We start from the raw sequence: 12400 nt of genomic DNA, 5'->3' as shown, positions 1-12400 counted from the left end.
ATCTGATCTAACCAGGAAAAACTCAGGGCTCTGGGCATTATCTTTGCGAGTGCTGGCATGAATGACACACCCATATAGCAACATGATCACACAAAAGAACGAGAGAACAGACTATAGAACATAGCATGATTAGGTCATGTCTGAATCCATTGAATGAAAAGCACCATCGAGCCACTTAACAAACAAAGCTGGAGAGAAAGATGGACACACGGTCATTAAGCTAGGAAATGTGCAACATTCAACAAATATGATGACTTTGTTGTAATTCTTCATGGTAAAATTTCTTGATTTTGTGGGTTTCTACTTGTCTTGTCTCTCTCTCCCTCCTTCTCCCTGTCTCTCTACCTGTCTTGTCTCTCTCTCCCGCCTTCTCCCTATCTCTCTACCTGTCTTGTCCCTCTCTCCCTCCTTCTTCCTGTCTCTCTACCTGTCTGGTCCCTCTCTCCCTCCTCCGTCTACCTGTCTTGTCCCTCTCTCCCTCCTTCTCCTGGTCCTTCTCTCCCTCCTTCTTCCTGTCTCTCGAGCTGTCTGGTCCCTCTCTCCCTCCTTCTTCCTGTCTCTCTACCTGTCTTGTCCCTCTCTCCCTCCTTCTCCCAGTCCCTCTACCTGTCTTGTCTCTCTCTCCCTCCTTCTCCCAGTCCCTCTACCTGTCTGGTCCCTCTCTCCCTCCTTCTCCCGGTCCCTCTACCTGTCTGGTCCCTCTCTCCCTCCTTCTCCCTGTCTCTCTACCTGTCTTGTCCCTCTCTCCCTCCTTCTCCCTGTCCCTCTACCTGTCTTGTCCCTCTCTCCCTCCTTCTCCCGGTCCCTCTACCTGTCTTGTCCCTCTCTCCCTCCTTCTCCCAGTCCCTCTACCTGTCTTGTCCATCTCTCCCTCCTTCTCCCGGTCCCTCTACCTGTCTTGTCCATCTCTCCCTCCTTCTCCCGGTCTCTCTACCTGTCTTGTCTCTCTCTCCTTCCTTCTCCCGGTCCCTCTACCTGTCTTGTCCCTCTCTCCCTCCTTCTCCCGGTCCCTCTACCTGTCTCTCATATCCATGGGGACATTGGAGGCTAGATTGTGCCGTGCTAGCAGAAGGACCATGGAGCTTCCTCTGGCCAGGGGAAGAATTCAACATGGCTGCCATTAAACAGGGATGGAACAGACCCCGGGGACAAAAAACACCCAATGGAGTATAATAAGGGCCTGTCGGTGTGGGCGCTGGGCAGAGGTGACAAGGAACTGTCCAGTGAGCTAAAAGATGGGCATTTGCTTAAAAGGTTGATGGTTACTATAACTTCTGGAGATGTTAGGGTATCATGTATGAGTCTACGGCATCATGTAAAAGTCTAGGGTATCATGTATGAGTCTAGGGCATCATGTAACAGTCTAGGGTATCATGTATGAGTCTAGGGCATCATGTATGAGTCTAGGGCATCATGTAACAGTCTAGGGCATCATGTATGAGTCTAGGGTATCATGTAACAGTCTAGGGTATCATGTATGAGTCTAGGGCATCATGTATGAGTCTAGGGTATCATATATGAGTCAAGGGCATCATGTAACAGTCTAGGGTATCATGTATGAGTCTAGGGCATCATGTATGAGTCTAGGGCATCATGTATGAGTCTAGGGCATCATGTATCAGTCTAGGATATCATGTATGAGTCTAGGGCATCATGTATGAGTCTAGGGCATCATGTATGAGTCTAGGGCATCATGTATGAGTCTAGGGCATCATGTATGAGTCTAGGGCATCATGTATGAGTCTAGGGTATCATGTATGAGTCTAGGGCATCATATATGAGTCTAGGGCATCATGTATAGGGCTAGGGGTCTCCCCCTCAATCTGCCAGGGGTTGCACAGGCAGTGGTCGACAAATACATACAAACACCACTAGCATGAAAGATGGCGGCAGAGAGTGTACAGATCACTGGACGCACAGGACAGGCCAACGGACAGACCATAGACAGACTACGGACGGAACAGGACAGTCAGGCACATACACACAGAGAGGCGGGCGGGGTGAGGGGGCGAGCGGGCGGGGGGTGATAGGGGACACCCCGGGGGTCTACCATCTTTCTCTTCTGTGTGGTGAAGCTTGGATGGGTTCCGCCTGCCAGACCGCCATTTACCGAGCCGCTTGAAGAAATTCTCCTCCTCGTCCCGGCCGTACTCCACGCCCCCCGCTCCCCCGCCGCCCTCTGACAGCTTCACGTTGCTGGTGAACTTCACCTGCAGGCAGGGGCGGTGGAGAGAGAAAAGACTGTCCACACCACCGGCAGTAGAACAACAAATATGTAGCATTTAAAAGATAAATAAATATAAACAGAAATAACAAGTTGTAAACAAAAGAAACACAAACCATCTAACTAGTCATTTTGTCATTTAAATAGATTTTCTTGTCTATCCCTTAAAAATTATCAAAATGCCCAGGTAACAATACAAGAGGACATGGTGTTGCCCAGCTCAGTCGTGAGAAAAGGTTATACATCAGCCCATGGCTGTAAGACCAGGGCTCTCCAACCCTGTTCCCAGAGAGCTACTGTGCTGTAGGTCCTCTCTCCAACACTAATCTAGCACAGCTGATTCTAATAATTAGCTGGTTGATAAGCTGAACCAGGTCAGTTACAACTGGGGTTGGAGCGAAACCCTACAGGATGGTAGTTCTCCAGGAACAGGGTCGGAGAGCACTGAAGTAGACAGTTGTGAGAGACACGACCCCTTGTGGTCAGTAGGTGACCCCTGACCTTGGAGCTCTGGCGGATGAAGGAGAGTCGGTCCACAGAGCTGATGTCCAACAAGTCCTCGACCCCGTCGGTCAGCCCAGAGAGAGATGATCGCTTAAGCCAGTTACCTGCAAACACACCCCACCCCACCCAGGTCAGAGTAATGGAGGGATGGATGGAGGGAGGGAGGAGTGCAGAGGGGGTAAACATCACACTTATACATCGAGACATACACATACTGGCAGAAGACATACTGAATACACACACACACACACAGAGAAGCATAAACACAAATAAAAGTTATAATCCACACAAATGCAGACAGAATAGCATAAAACACTTGGTCATAGAACAAGGCACATAGGAGCAGTTGTACACAACAAACAAACAACGAGCGTCTGTGAAGCATACACACACACACACACACACATACACACACACACACACACACACACACACACACATACGTAAGACAGAGACGGTAATTGGAAGGCGAACAGTCCCACGGCATGCTAGGGACAAAAGGAATACAAAAGAAGACCATAAAGAGATTAAGTGAATTGTCTACTCATCACCCGTACAACAAAACATGATGTTAGACTACAGAATCATGTTAGCCTACAAAAACATGATGTTAGCCTACAGAAACATGATGTTAGCCTACAGAAACATGACGTTAGACTACAGAAACATGTTAGCCTACAGAAACCAGATGTTAGCCTACAGAAACATGACGTTAGACTACAGAAACATGATGTTAGCCTACAGAAACATGATGTTAGACTACAGAAACATGACATTAGACTACAGAAACATGATGTTAGCCTACAGAAACATGATGTTAGACTACAGAAACATGTTAGCCTACATAAACATGGTGTTAGCCTACAGAAACATGATGTTAGCCTACAGAAACATGACGTTAGCCTACAGAAACATGACGTTAGCCTACAGAAACATGACGTTAGCCTACAGAAACATGATGTTAGCCTACAGAAACATGATGTTAACCTACAGAAACATGATGTTAGCCTACAGAAACATGATGTTAGCCTACAGAAACATGATGTTAGCCTACAGAAACATGATGTTAGCCTACAGAAACATGATGTTAGCCTACAGAAACATGACGTTAGCCTACAGAAACATGATGTTAGCCTACAGAAACATGTTAACCTACAGAAACATGATGTTAGCCTACAGAAACATGATGTTAGCCTACAGAAACATGATGTTAGCCTACAGAAACATGATGTTAGCCTACAGAAACATGACGTTAGCCTACAGAAACATGATGTTAGCCTACAGAAACATGTTAACCTACAGAAACATGATGTTAGCCTACAGAAACATGTTAGCCTACAGAAACATGATGTTAGCCTACAGAAACATGTTAACCTACAGAAACATGATGTTAGCCTACAGAAACATGATGTTAGCCTACAGAAACATGATGTTAGCCTACAGAAACATGACGTTAGCCTACAGAAACATGACGTTAGCCTACAGAAACATGACGTTAGCCTACAGAAACATGACGTTAGCCTACAGAAACATGACGTTAGCCTACAGAAACATGACGTTAGCCTACAGAAACATGATGTTAGACTACAGAAACATGTTAGCCTACATAAACATGGTGTTAGCCTACAGAAACATGATGTTAGCCTACAGAAACATGATGTTAGACTACAGAAACATGATGTTAGACTACAGAATCATGTTAGCCTACAAAAACATGATGTTAGCCTACAGAAACATGATGTTAGCCTACAGAAACATGATGTTAGCCTACAGAAACATGACGTTAGACTACAGAAACATGTTACCCTTCAGAAACCAGATGTTAGCCTACAGAAACATGACGTTAGACTACAGAAACATGATGTTAGCCTACAGAAACATGATGTTAGACTACAGAAACATGACATTAGACTACAGAAACATGACGTTAGCCTACAGAAACATGTTAGCCTACAGAAACATGACGTTAGCCTACAGCAGCATGAAGTTAGCATACAGAAACATGACATTTGCCTACACGCAAACCCTGTACTTAGTAACACAAAGTTAGAGAGATGCAGCTACGAGTTCATCACGACACTAATGATCCAGTGATAAAGTTGTATTTTCAATTAATCATACATCGTGTCAGTAGTTAGGTTTCTATCCAATTGGCGACAGATTTTCATGCGAATATTCAAAAATCTGCATACAAACAATTGGTCCAATATGCCCGATTTCCCATCAGATACAGTGCATTTACATAAGTATTTAAATCAAATCAAACTTTTTTTGTAACATGCACCTATTGGAGTATCTGTCCATAAGACAACTTTAAGCCGTGAACTCCACAGAGCTGGGCTTTACAGAAGAGTGGCCAGAAAAAAGCCATTACTTAAAGAAAAAAATAAGCAAACATGTTTGGTGTTCGCCAAAAGGCATGTGGGAGACTCCCCAAACAGATGGGAGAAGGTACTCTGGTCAGCCTTCTGGCCATCAAGGAAAACACTATGTCTGGCGCATACCCAACAACTCTCATCACCCCGTGAATACCATCCCCACAGTGAAGCACGGTGGTGGCAGCATCATGATGTGGAGATGTTTTTCATTGGCAGGGACTGGGAAACTGGTCAGAATTGAAGGAATCATGGATGATGCTAAATACAGGGACATTCTTGAGGGGAACCTGTTTCAGTCTTCCAGAGAGTTGAGACTGGGACAGAGGTTCACCTTCCAGCAGGACAATGACCTTAAACATACTGCTAAAGCAACACTCAAGTGGTTTAAGGGGAAACATTTGAATCTCTTGAAATGGTCTAGTCAAAGCCCAGACCTCAATCCAATTGAAAATCTGTGGTATGACTTAAAGAGTGCTGTACACCAGCAGAACCCATCCAACTTGAAGGAGCTGGAGCAGTTTTGCCTTGAAGAATGGGCAAACATCCCAGTGGCTAGATGTGCCAAGCTTATAGAGACATACCCCAAGAGACTTGCAGCTGTAATTGCTGCAAACGGTGGCCCTACAAAGTATTGACCTTGGAGGGATGAATAGTTATGCACGCTCAAGTTCAGTTTTTTTGTCTTATTTACTGTTTGTTTCACAATAAAAAATATTTAGCATCTTCAAAGTGGTAGGCATGTTGTGTAAATCAAATGATACAAACCCCCCAAAAATCTATTTTAATTCCAGGGCAACAAAATAGGAAAAATGCCAAGAGGGGTGAATACTTTCGAAAGCCACTGTAGGGGTGAAGTGACTATGCATAGATAATAAACAACGAGTAGCAGCAGTGTACAAAAGGGAGGGGGTCAGTGTATATAGTCCGGTGGCGATTTTATTAATTGTTCAGCAGTCTTATAGCTTGGGGGTAGAAGCTGTTGAGGAGCCTTTTGGTCCTAAACTTGGCGCTCCGGTACCGCTTGCCATGCGGTAGCAGAGAAAACAGTCTATAACTTGGGTGACTGGAGTCACTGACAATTTTATGGGCTTTCCAGACCCTTTACTCAATACTTTGGTGAAGCACATTTAGCAGCTATACAGCCTTGAGTCTTCTTAAATATGATGCTACAAGCTTGGCACACCTGTATTTGGGGAGTTTCTCCCATTCTTCTCTGCAGATTCTCTCAAACTCTGTCAGGTTGGAAGGGGAGCATCGCTGCACAGCTGTTTTCAGGGCTCTTCAGAGATGCTTGATCAGGTTTAAGTCCAGGCTCTGGCTTGGCCACTCAAGGACATTCAGAGACTTATCCCAAGCCACTCTTGCGTTGTCTTTGCTGTGTGCTTAGGGTCGTTGTCCTGTTGGAATTTGCACTCTGGAGCAAGTTTTCATCAAGGATCTTTCTGTAATTTGCTCCGTTCATCTTTCCCTTGATTCTGAATAGTCTCCCAGTCCCTGTCACTGAAAAACATCCCCACAGCTTGATGTAGCCACCACCATGCTTCACCGTAGGGATGGTATTGGCCAGGTGATGAGAGGTGCCTAGTTTCCTCCAGATGTGACGCTTCATCAGACCAGATAATCTTGTTTCTCATGTTCTGAGAGTCCTTTAGGTGCCTTTTGGCAAACTCCAAGTGGGCTGTCATGTGCCTTTTACTGAGGAGTGGCTTCCGTCTGGCCACTCCACCATAAAGGTCTGATTGGTGGAATTCTGCAGAGATGGTTGTCCTTCTGGAAGGTTCTCCCATCTCCACAGAGGAACTCTGGAGCTCTTGGTGGTTCCAAACTTTTTCCATTTAAGAATGATGGAGGCCACTGTGTTCTTGGGGACCTTCAATGCTGCAGAAATGTTTTGGTACCCTTAACCAGATCTGTGCCTCGATACAATCCTGTCTCGGTGCTCTTCGGACAATTCCTTCGACCTCATGGCTTGGTTTTTGCTCTGACATACACTGTCAACCATGTTATATAGACAGGTGTGTGCCTTTCCAAATCATGTCCAATCAATTGTAATTACCACATATGGACTTTACCACAGAGACTTCATCTGAAGGATGATCAATGGAAACAGGATTCAACTGAGCTCAATTTCAAGTCTCAGAGCAAAGGGTCTGAATACTTATGTAAATAAGGTATTTAAGTTTTAATTTTTAATAAATGTACAAACATTTCCAAAAACCTGTTTTCGCTTCTTCATTCCTGTGTACCGAATAAAAAATACAAGTTAAATGAGTTTCCATCGCATTTTCAAATCTACTGATGGTTTTCTCACAAAAAGTATTGCGTTATATGAGCCCACTATTGTATTGGCCCATGTGCGCACATATAGCCTACATGATGAGATTATTATGAACAAAAGAGCAAGATTATTTTTAATTGTCAAAAGACAGCCAAGCGTTGATGATCATGTCACCAAAATAAGACCCTCGATATTTAGTGGAAAGGAGCATCAAGCTCATCACCGTGCACATTCACCACCCTGTGAAGTTCATCATCATTTATTTCATCTGTAACCTAATAAACTGCTTGCTTTCCCGACTAGTCGAAGTGGGAGGATGTCACACATGTCATCGTGTGACTCCAAGTTTACTTCAATATTATGGTTATTATATCAATATTTGCGCATAATAGCATTTCCACCGACACTTCTCGCAAAATTAATTTTACAGACAAAAACATCCCACCCTGTCTAGCGTATTTTGTTTTGTTGACATTTGGAAAGTTTACCGGAAAAAAATCCCATCAGGCCCGTCATGACCCTTAGAGGATGACATCACTAGAATGAATCATAATTTCTATAGATGGACACAGGGTGGCGGTGTGGTACTGTGGGGGGCACTGCCACCTACCGATGGGCAGCTTGAGCTTCTTGCGCAGGGAGATGCGTCGGGAGCGTGAGCGGGTGCGTCGGTCCGTGGTGGTGCCTGAGTGGGCGGTGGTGCATTCCGACGTGTCCTGCTCTGATAGGCTGCTGGTGTCGCTGGCAGCACTCTGTGACTTGAACATTTTCCTCCAGAAGTCCTTCTTGCCCAGCAGAGCCCCCGGAATCTGTTCATCACTGGGGAGAGAAACAGGGATGGAGACAGACAGACAGACAGACAGACAGACAGACAGACAGACAGACACAATGACTAAATAGTTCTCATCAAACATACATTTTGTGGGGAGTACATTCATGCACAGTACCAGTCAAAAGTTTGGACACACCTAATCATTCAGGGGGTTTTCTTTATTTTTACTATTTTCTACATTGTAGAATAATAGTGAAGACATAAAAACTATGAAATAACACATATGGAATCATGTAGTAATCAAAGAAGTGTTAAACAAATCAAAATATATTTTCTTCAAAGTAGACACCCTTTGCCTTGATGACAGCTTTGCACACTCTTGTAAAAAATGTAGAAAATAGTCAAAATAAAGAAAAACCTGGAATGAGTAGGTGTGTCTAAACTTTTGACTGGTACTGTATATGCGTGTATCTGTGATCGTGTACATGTTTGTGTGTGTGTGTGTGTGTGTGTGTGTGTGTGTGTGTGTGTGTGTGTGTAACTATTCTTGTAGGGACCAGAAGTCCCCACAAGAAAAGTAAACAAAAACATTGACAACTGGGGACATTCTGTTGGTCCCTACAAGGTCAAATGCTATTTCTAGGGGGTTAAAGGTTATAATTAGTGTTAGGGTTAGAATTACATTAAGGGTTAGGAGCTAGGAGCTAGGGTTAGTTTTAGGGTTAGGAGCTAGGGTTATTTTTAGGATTAGGAGCTAGGATTAGTTTTAGGGTTAGGGTTAGTAGCTGGAGGTAGGATTAGGGTTAAGTTTTTGGGTTAAGGTTGGGGAAGAGGGGGAAGAGGGGGTACTCACTGCTCTGGTGTCTGGGGGGGGCGGCTGGATATGCAGCTGCGGCACTCGTCTGCAGCGGTGGACGGCTGCCCTCCCTTTTCCCCAGACACACCTGCCTCTGACCTGCACAAAGGACACACAGAACTAATTGTTCCTGACAAGGCTCCAGTATAGTCAGAACCACCCAGGACAGGTTAGACCCCAATAGTAGCAACTAAGGCTTTGTTGCATGGAGTAGCCGTCTGGAAACATTCCATCACCCCTACAGTGTTTTCACTATCCTTCCCCTATCTAAACCTTTCAGGCACAGGATGTTGGTTTGGGGCCTTTGTAGCACCCCGCCTGGACAACACCTAGGAGAAATACTGTGCTCCTTTTCAGATTGCCTTACATTTACATGTGAGTCAATAAGCAGATTGTCTTATCCAGACCGCAGGTAGCCTAGAGGTTAAAAGCGTTAGGCCAGTATCCAAAAGGTCGCTGATTCTAATTCCTGTCCATGTGCCCTTCAGCAAGGCATTTAACCCTAACTGCTCCTGTAAATTGCAATGGATAACTGCGTCTGCTAAATGACTAAAATGTCAGATGTATAGTTAGTCGATTGGTGGTGAAATAGCTAGATGAGACCACATATCACAGTCGTAGTACATTTGTCCTCAATAAAGAAGTGATCAGCAGAGTCAGTACCAGTAGGACAAGACAGGGTTCACTCCATCTGCACGACCACCCTCAACGTACAGATATCCCTGCTGTTTTTACATGTCTGTGATTGGTTGTTCTATATGTATGGTGCCAACCCACTGGGCACATTAGTCAGTTCAACGTTCAGTTTGATTTACATTTGTTTGAGATGTCAACTAACGTGAATTCAAAGTGAAATCAACGAAAACGTTGGGTGAAAAAAAGACTAAATGGCCTGATGTTGATGACCTTTTGCAAAATCCAAACAGTTTTCCACGTTGATTCAACGTCATCACGTAGATTTGTTTGGTTGAAATGACATGGAAATAACGTGGATTCAACCAGTGGGAGGTCCTTGTTCTGTGGACTACCTCCTGGATGCTGTAGGTTTGGTGATAGGCTCCTCTTTCTCCTCTGGCTTCTTGGTGGTGGCCACTTTCTCGGCCGAGTCCAGGAGCGCGCTCAGTGCCACCCTGCGGAACACGTTGCCATGGGACTCCTTGATGAACTGCACCAGCTGGCGGATGTCACAGTACAGACCCTGGATGGGGGGTGGGGAGATAGAGCGAGAGAGAGGACAGACAGACAGACAGACAGACAGACAGACAGACAGACAGACAACACAATGACTAAGTAATTCTCATCAAACACATCAATTGCTTGTGTGTGTGTAAGTGTGTGTGTGTGTGTGAGCGAGAGAGAGTGTGTGTGCATCTACGAGAGAGAGAAAGAGAGAGACAGAAAGAGATAGAGAAAGGAAGGAAGGAAGGAAGGAAGGAAGGAAGGAAGGAAGGAAGGAAGGAAGGAAGGAAGGAAGGAAGGAAGGAAGGAAGGAAGGAAGGAAGGAAGGAAGGAAGGAAAAGTATATTTAGACCCCGTACAAAAACCAACAATGAGCTGACCTCATTCATGTCATTGTGGGGTGTGTAATTGTTTGTGTGCGGGTTTTCAGTCAGCTAGTCAGTAGTAAGAGGACAGTGTTGCCACACAGTACTGCAGTGAGTCAGTATACTACGGTGTCAGCCATCAAGTGGTCCCTGAAGCCTTCTGTATGTTACCCTGCACCAGACAGCTGCTACAGAGCCCAATGCAGCCATGTTATCCTGCTCCACAGAGCTGCCACCATGTTACCCTGCTCCACAGAGCTGCCACCATGTTACCCTGCTCCACAGAGCTGCCACCATGTTACCCTGCTCCACAGAGCTGCCACCATGTTACCATGTTACCCTGCTCCACAGAGCTGCCACCATACCACCGTGTCACCCTGCTCCACAGAGCTGCCACCATGATACCTCCACAGAGCTGCCACCATACCACCGTGTTACCCTGCTCTACAGAGCTGCCACCATGTTATCCTGCTCCACAGAGCTGCCACCATGTTATCCTGCTCCACAGAGCTGCCACCATGTTATCCTGCTCCACAGAACTGCCACCATGATACCTCCACAGAGCTGGCACCATGTTACCCTGCTCCACAGAGCTGCCACCATGTTATCTTGCTCCACAGAGCTGCCACCATGTTATCCTGTTCCACAGAGCTGCCACCATGCTACCCTGCTCCACAGAGCTGCCACCGTGTTACCCTGCTCCACAGAGCTGCCACCGTGTTACCCTGCTTCACAGAGCTGCCACCATGTTACCCTGCTCCACAGAGCTGCCACCATGACACCTCCACAGAGCTGCCACCATGTTACCCTGCTCCACAGAGCTGCCACCATGTTACCCTGCTCCACAGAGCTGCCACCATGTTATCCTGCTCCACAGAGCTGCCACCATGTTACCCTGTTCCACAGAGCTGCCACCATGTTACCCTGATCCACAGAGCTGCCACCATGTTACCCTGATCCACAGAGCTGCCACCATGTTACCCTGTTCCACAGAGCTGCCACCATGTTACCCTGATCCACAGAGCTGCCACCATGTTACCCTGCTCCACAGAGCTGCCACCATGCTACCCTGCTCCACAGAGCTGCCACCATGCTACCCTGCTCCACAGAGCTGCCACCATGCTACCCTGTTCCACAGAGCTGCCACCATGCTACCCTGCTCCACAGAGCTGCCACCATGTTACCCTGCTCCACAGAGCTGCTACCATGATACCTCCACAGAGCTGCCACCATGTTACCCTGCTCCACAGAGCTGCCACCATGTTACCCTGCTCCACCATGTTACCCTGCTCCACCATGTTACCCTGCTCCACAGAGCTGCCACCATGTTACCCTGTTCCACAGAGCTGCCACCATGTTACCCTGATCCACAGAGCTGCCACCATGTTACCCTGATCCACAGAGCTGCCACCATGTTACCCTGCTCCACAGAGCTGCCACACAGCTACCCTGCTCCACAGAGCTGCCACCATGCTACCCTGCTCCACAGAGCTGCCACCATGCTACCCTGTTCCACAGAGCTGCCACCATGCTACCCTGCTCCACAGAGCTGCCAACATGTTACCCTGCTCCACAGAGCTGCTACCATGATACCTCCACAGAGCTGCCACCATGCTACCCTGCTCCACAGAGCTGCCACCATGTTACCCTGCTCCACCATGTTACCCTGCTCCACCATGTTACCCTGCTCCACAGAGCTGCCACCATGTTACCCTGCTCCACCATGTTACCCTGCTCCACCATGTTACCCTGCTCCACCATGTTACCCTGCTCCACAGAGCTGCTACCATGTTACCCTGCTCCACAGAGCTGCCACCATGTTACCCTGCTCCACCATGTTACCC

General features: G+C 46.5%; 1 protein-coding gene across 1 annotated transcript in view; it reads right to left on the bottom strand.

Annotated features, from left to right (window-relative positions):
- Positions 1-12400, bottom strand: part of LOC110514120 (protein unc-80 homolog) — a 95699-nt gene that overhangs the window by 56343 nt on the left and 26956 nt on the right. Inside the window, exons 17-21 of the mRNA XM_036951795.1 lie at positions 10041-10210; positions 9010-9111; positions 7995-8203; positions 2726-2832; positions 2111-2210 (exon numbers count right to left, since the gene is read on the bottom strand). Of these exons, the coding sequence (XP_036807690.1) occupies positions 2111-2210; positions 2726-2832; positions 7995-8203; positions 9010-9111; positions 10041-10210 (688 nt within the window). The remainder of the gene's footprint in view (positions 1-2110; positions 2211-2725; positions 2833-7994; positions 8204-9009; positions 9112-10040; positions 10211-12400) is intronic.

The sequence above is a fragment of the Oncorhynchus mykiss genome, chromosome 18 (assembly GCF_013265735.2).
Source record: "Oncorhynchus mykiss isolate Arlee chromosome 18, USDA_OmykA_1.1, whole genome shotgun sequence".
Taxonomy (NCBI): domain Eukaryota; kingdom Metazoa; phylum Chordata; class Actinopteri; order Salmoniformes; family Salmonidae; genus Oncorhynchus; species Oncorhynchus mykiss.
Note: the sequence above shows the minus strand (reverse complement) of the source record. Positions and strands in the feature narration are given on the sequence as shown.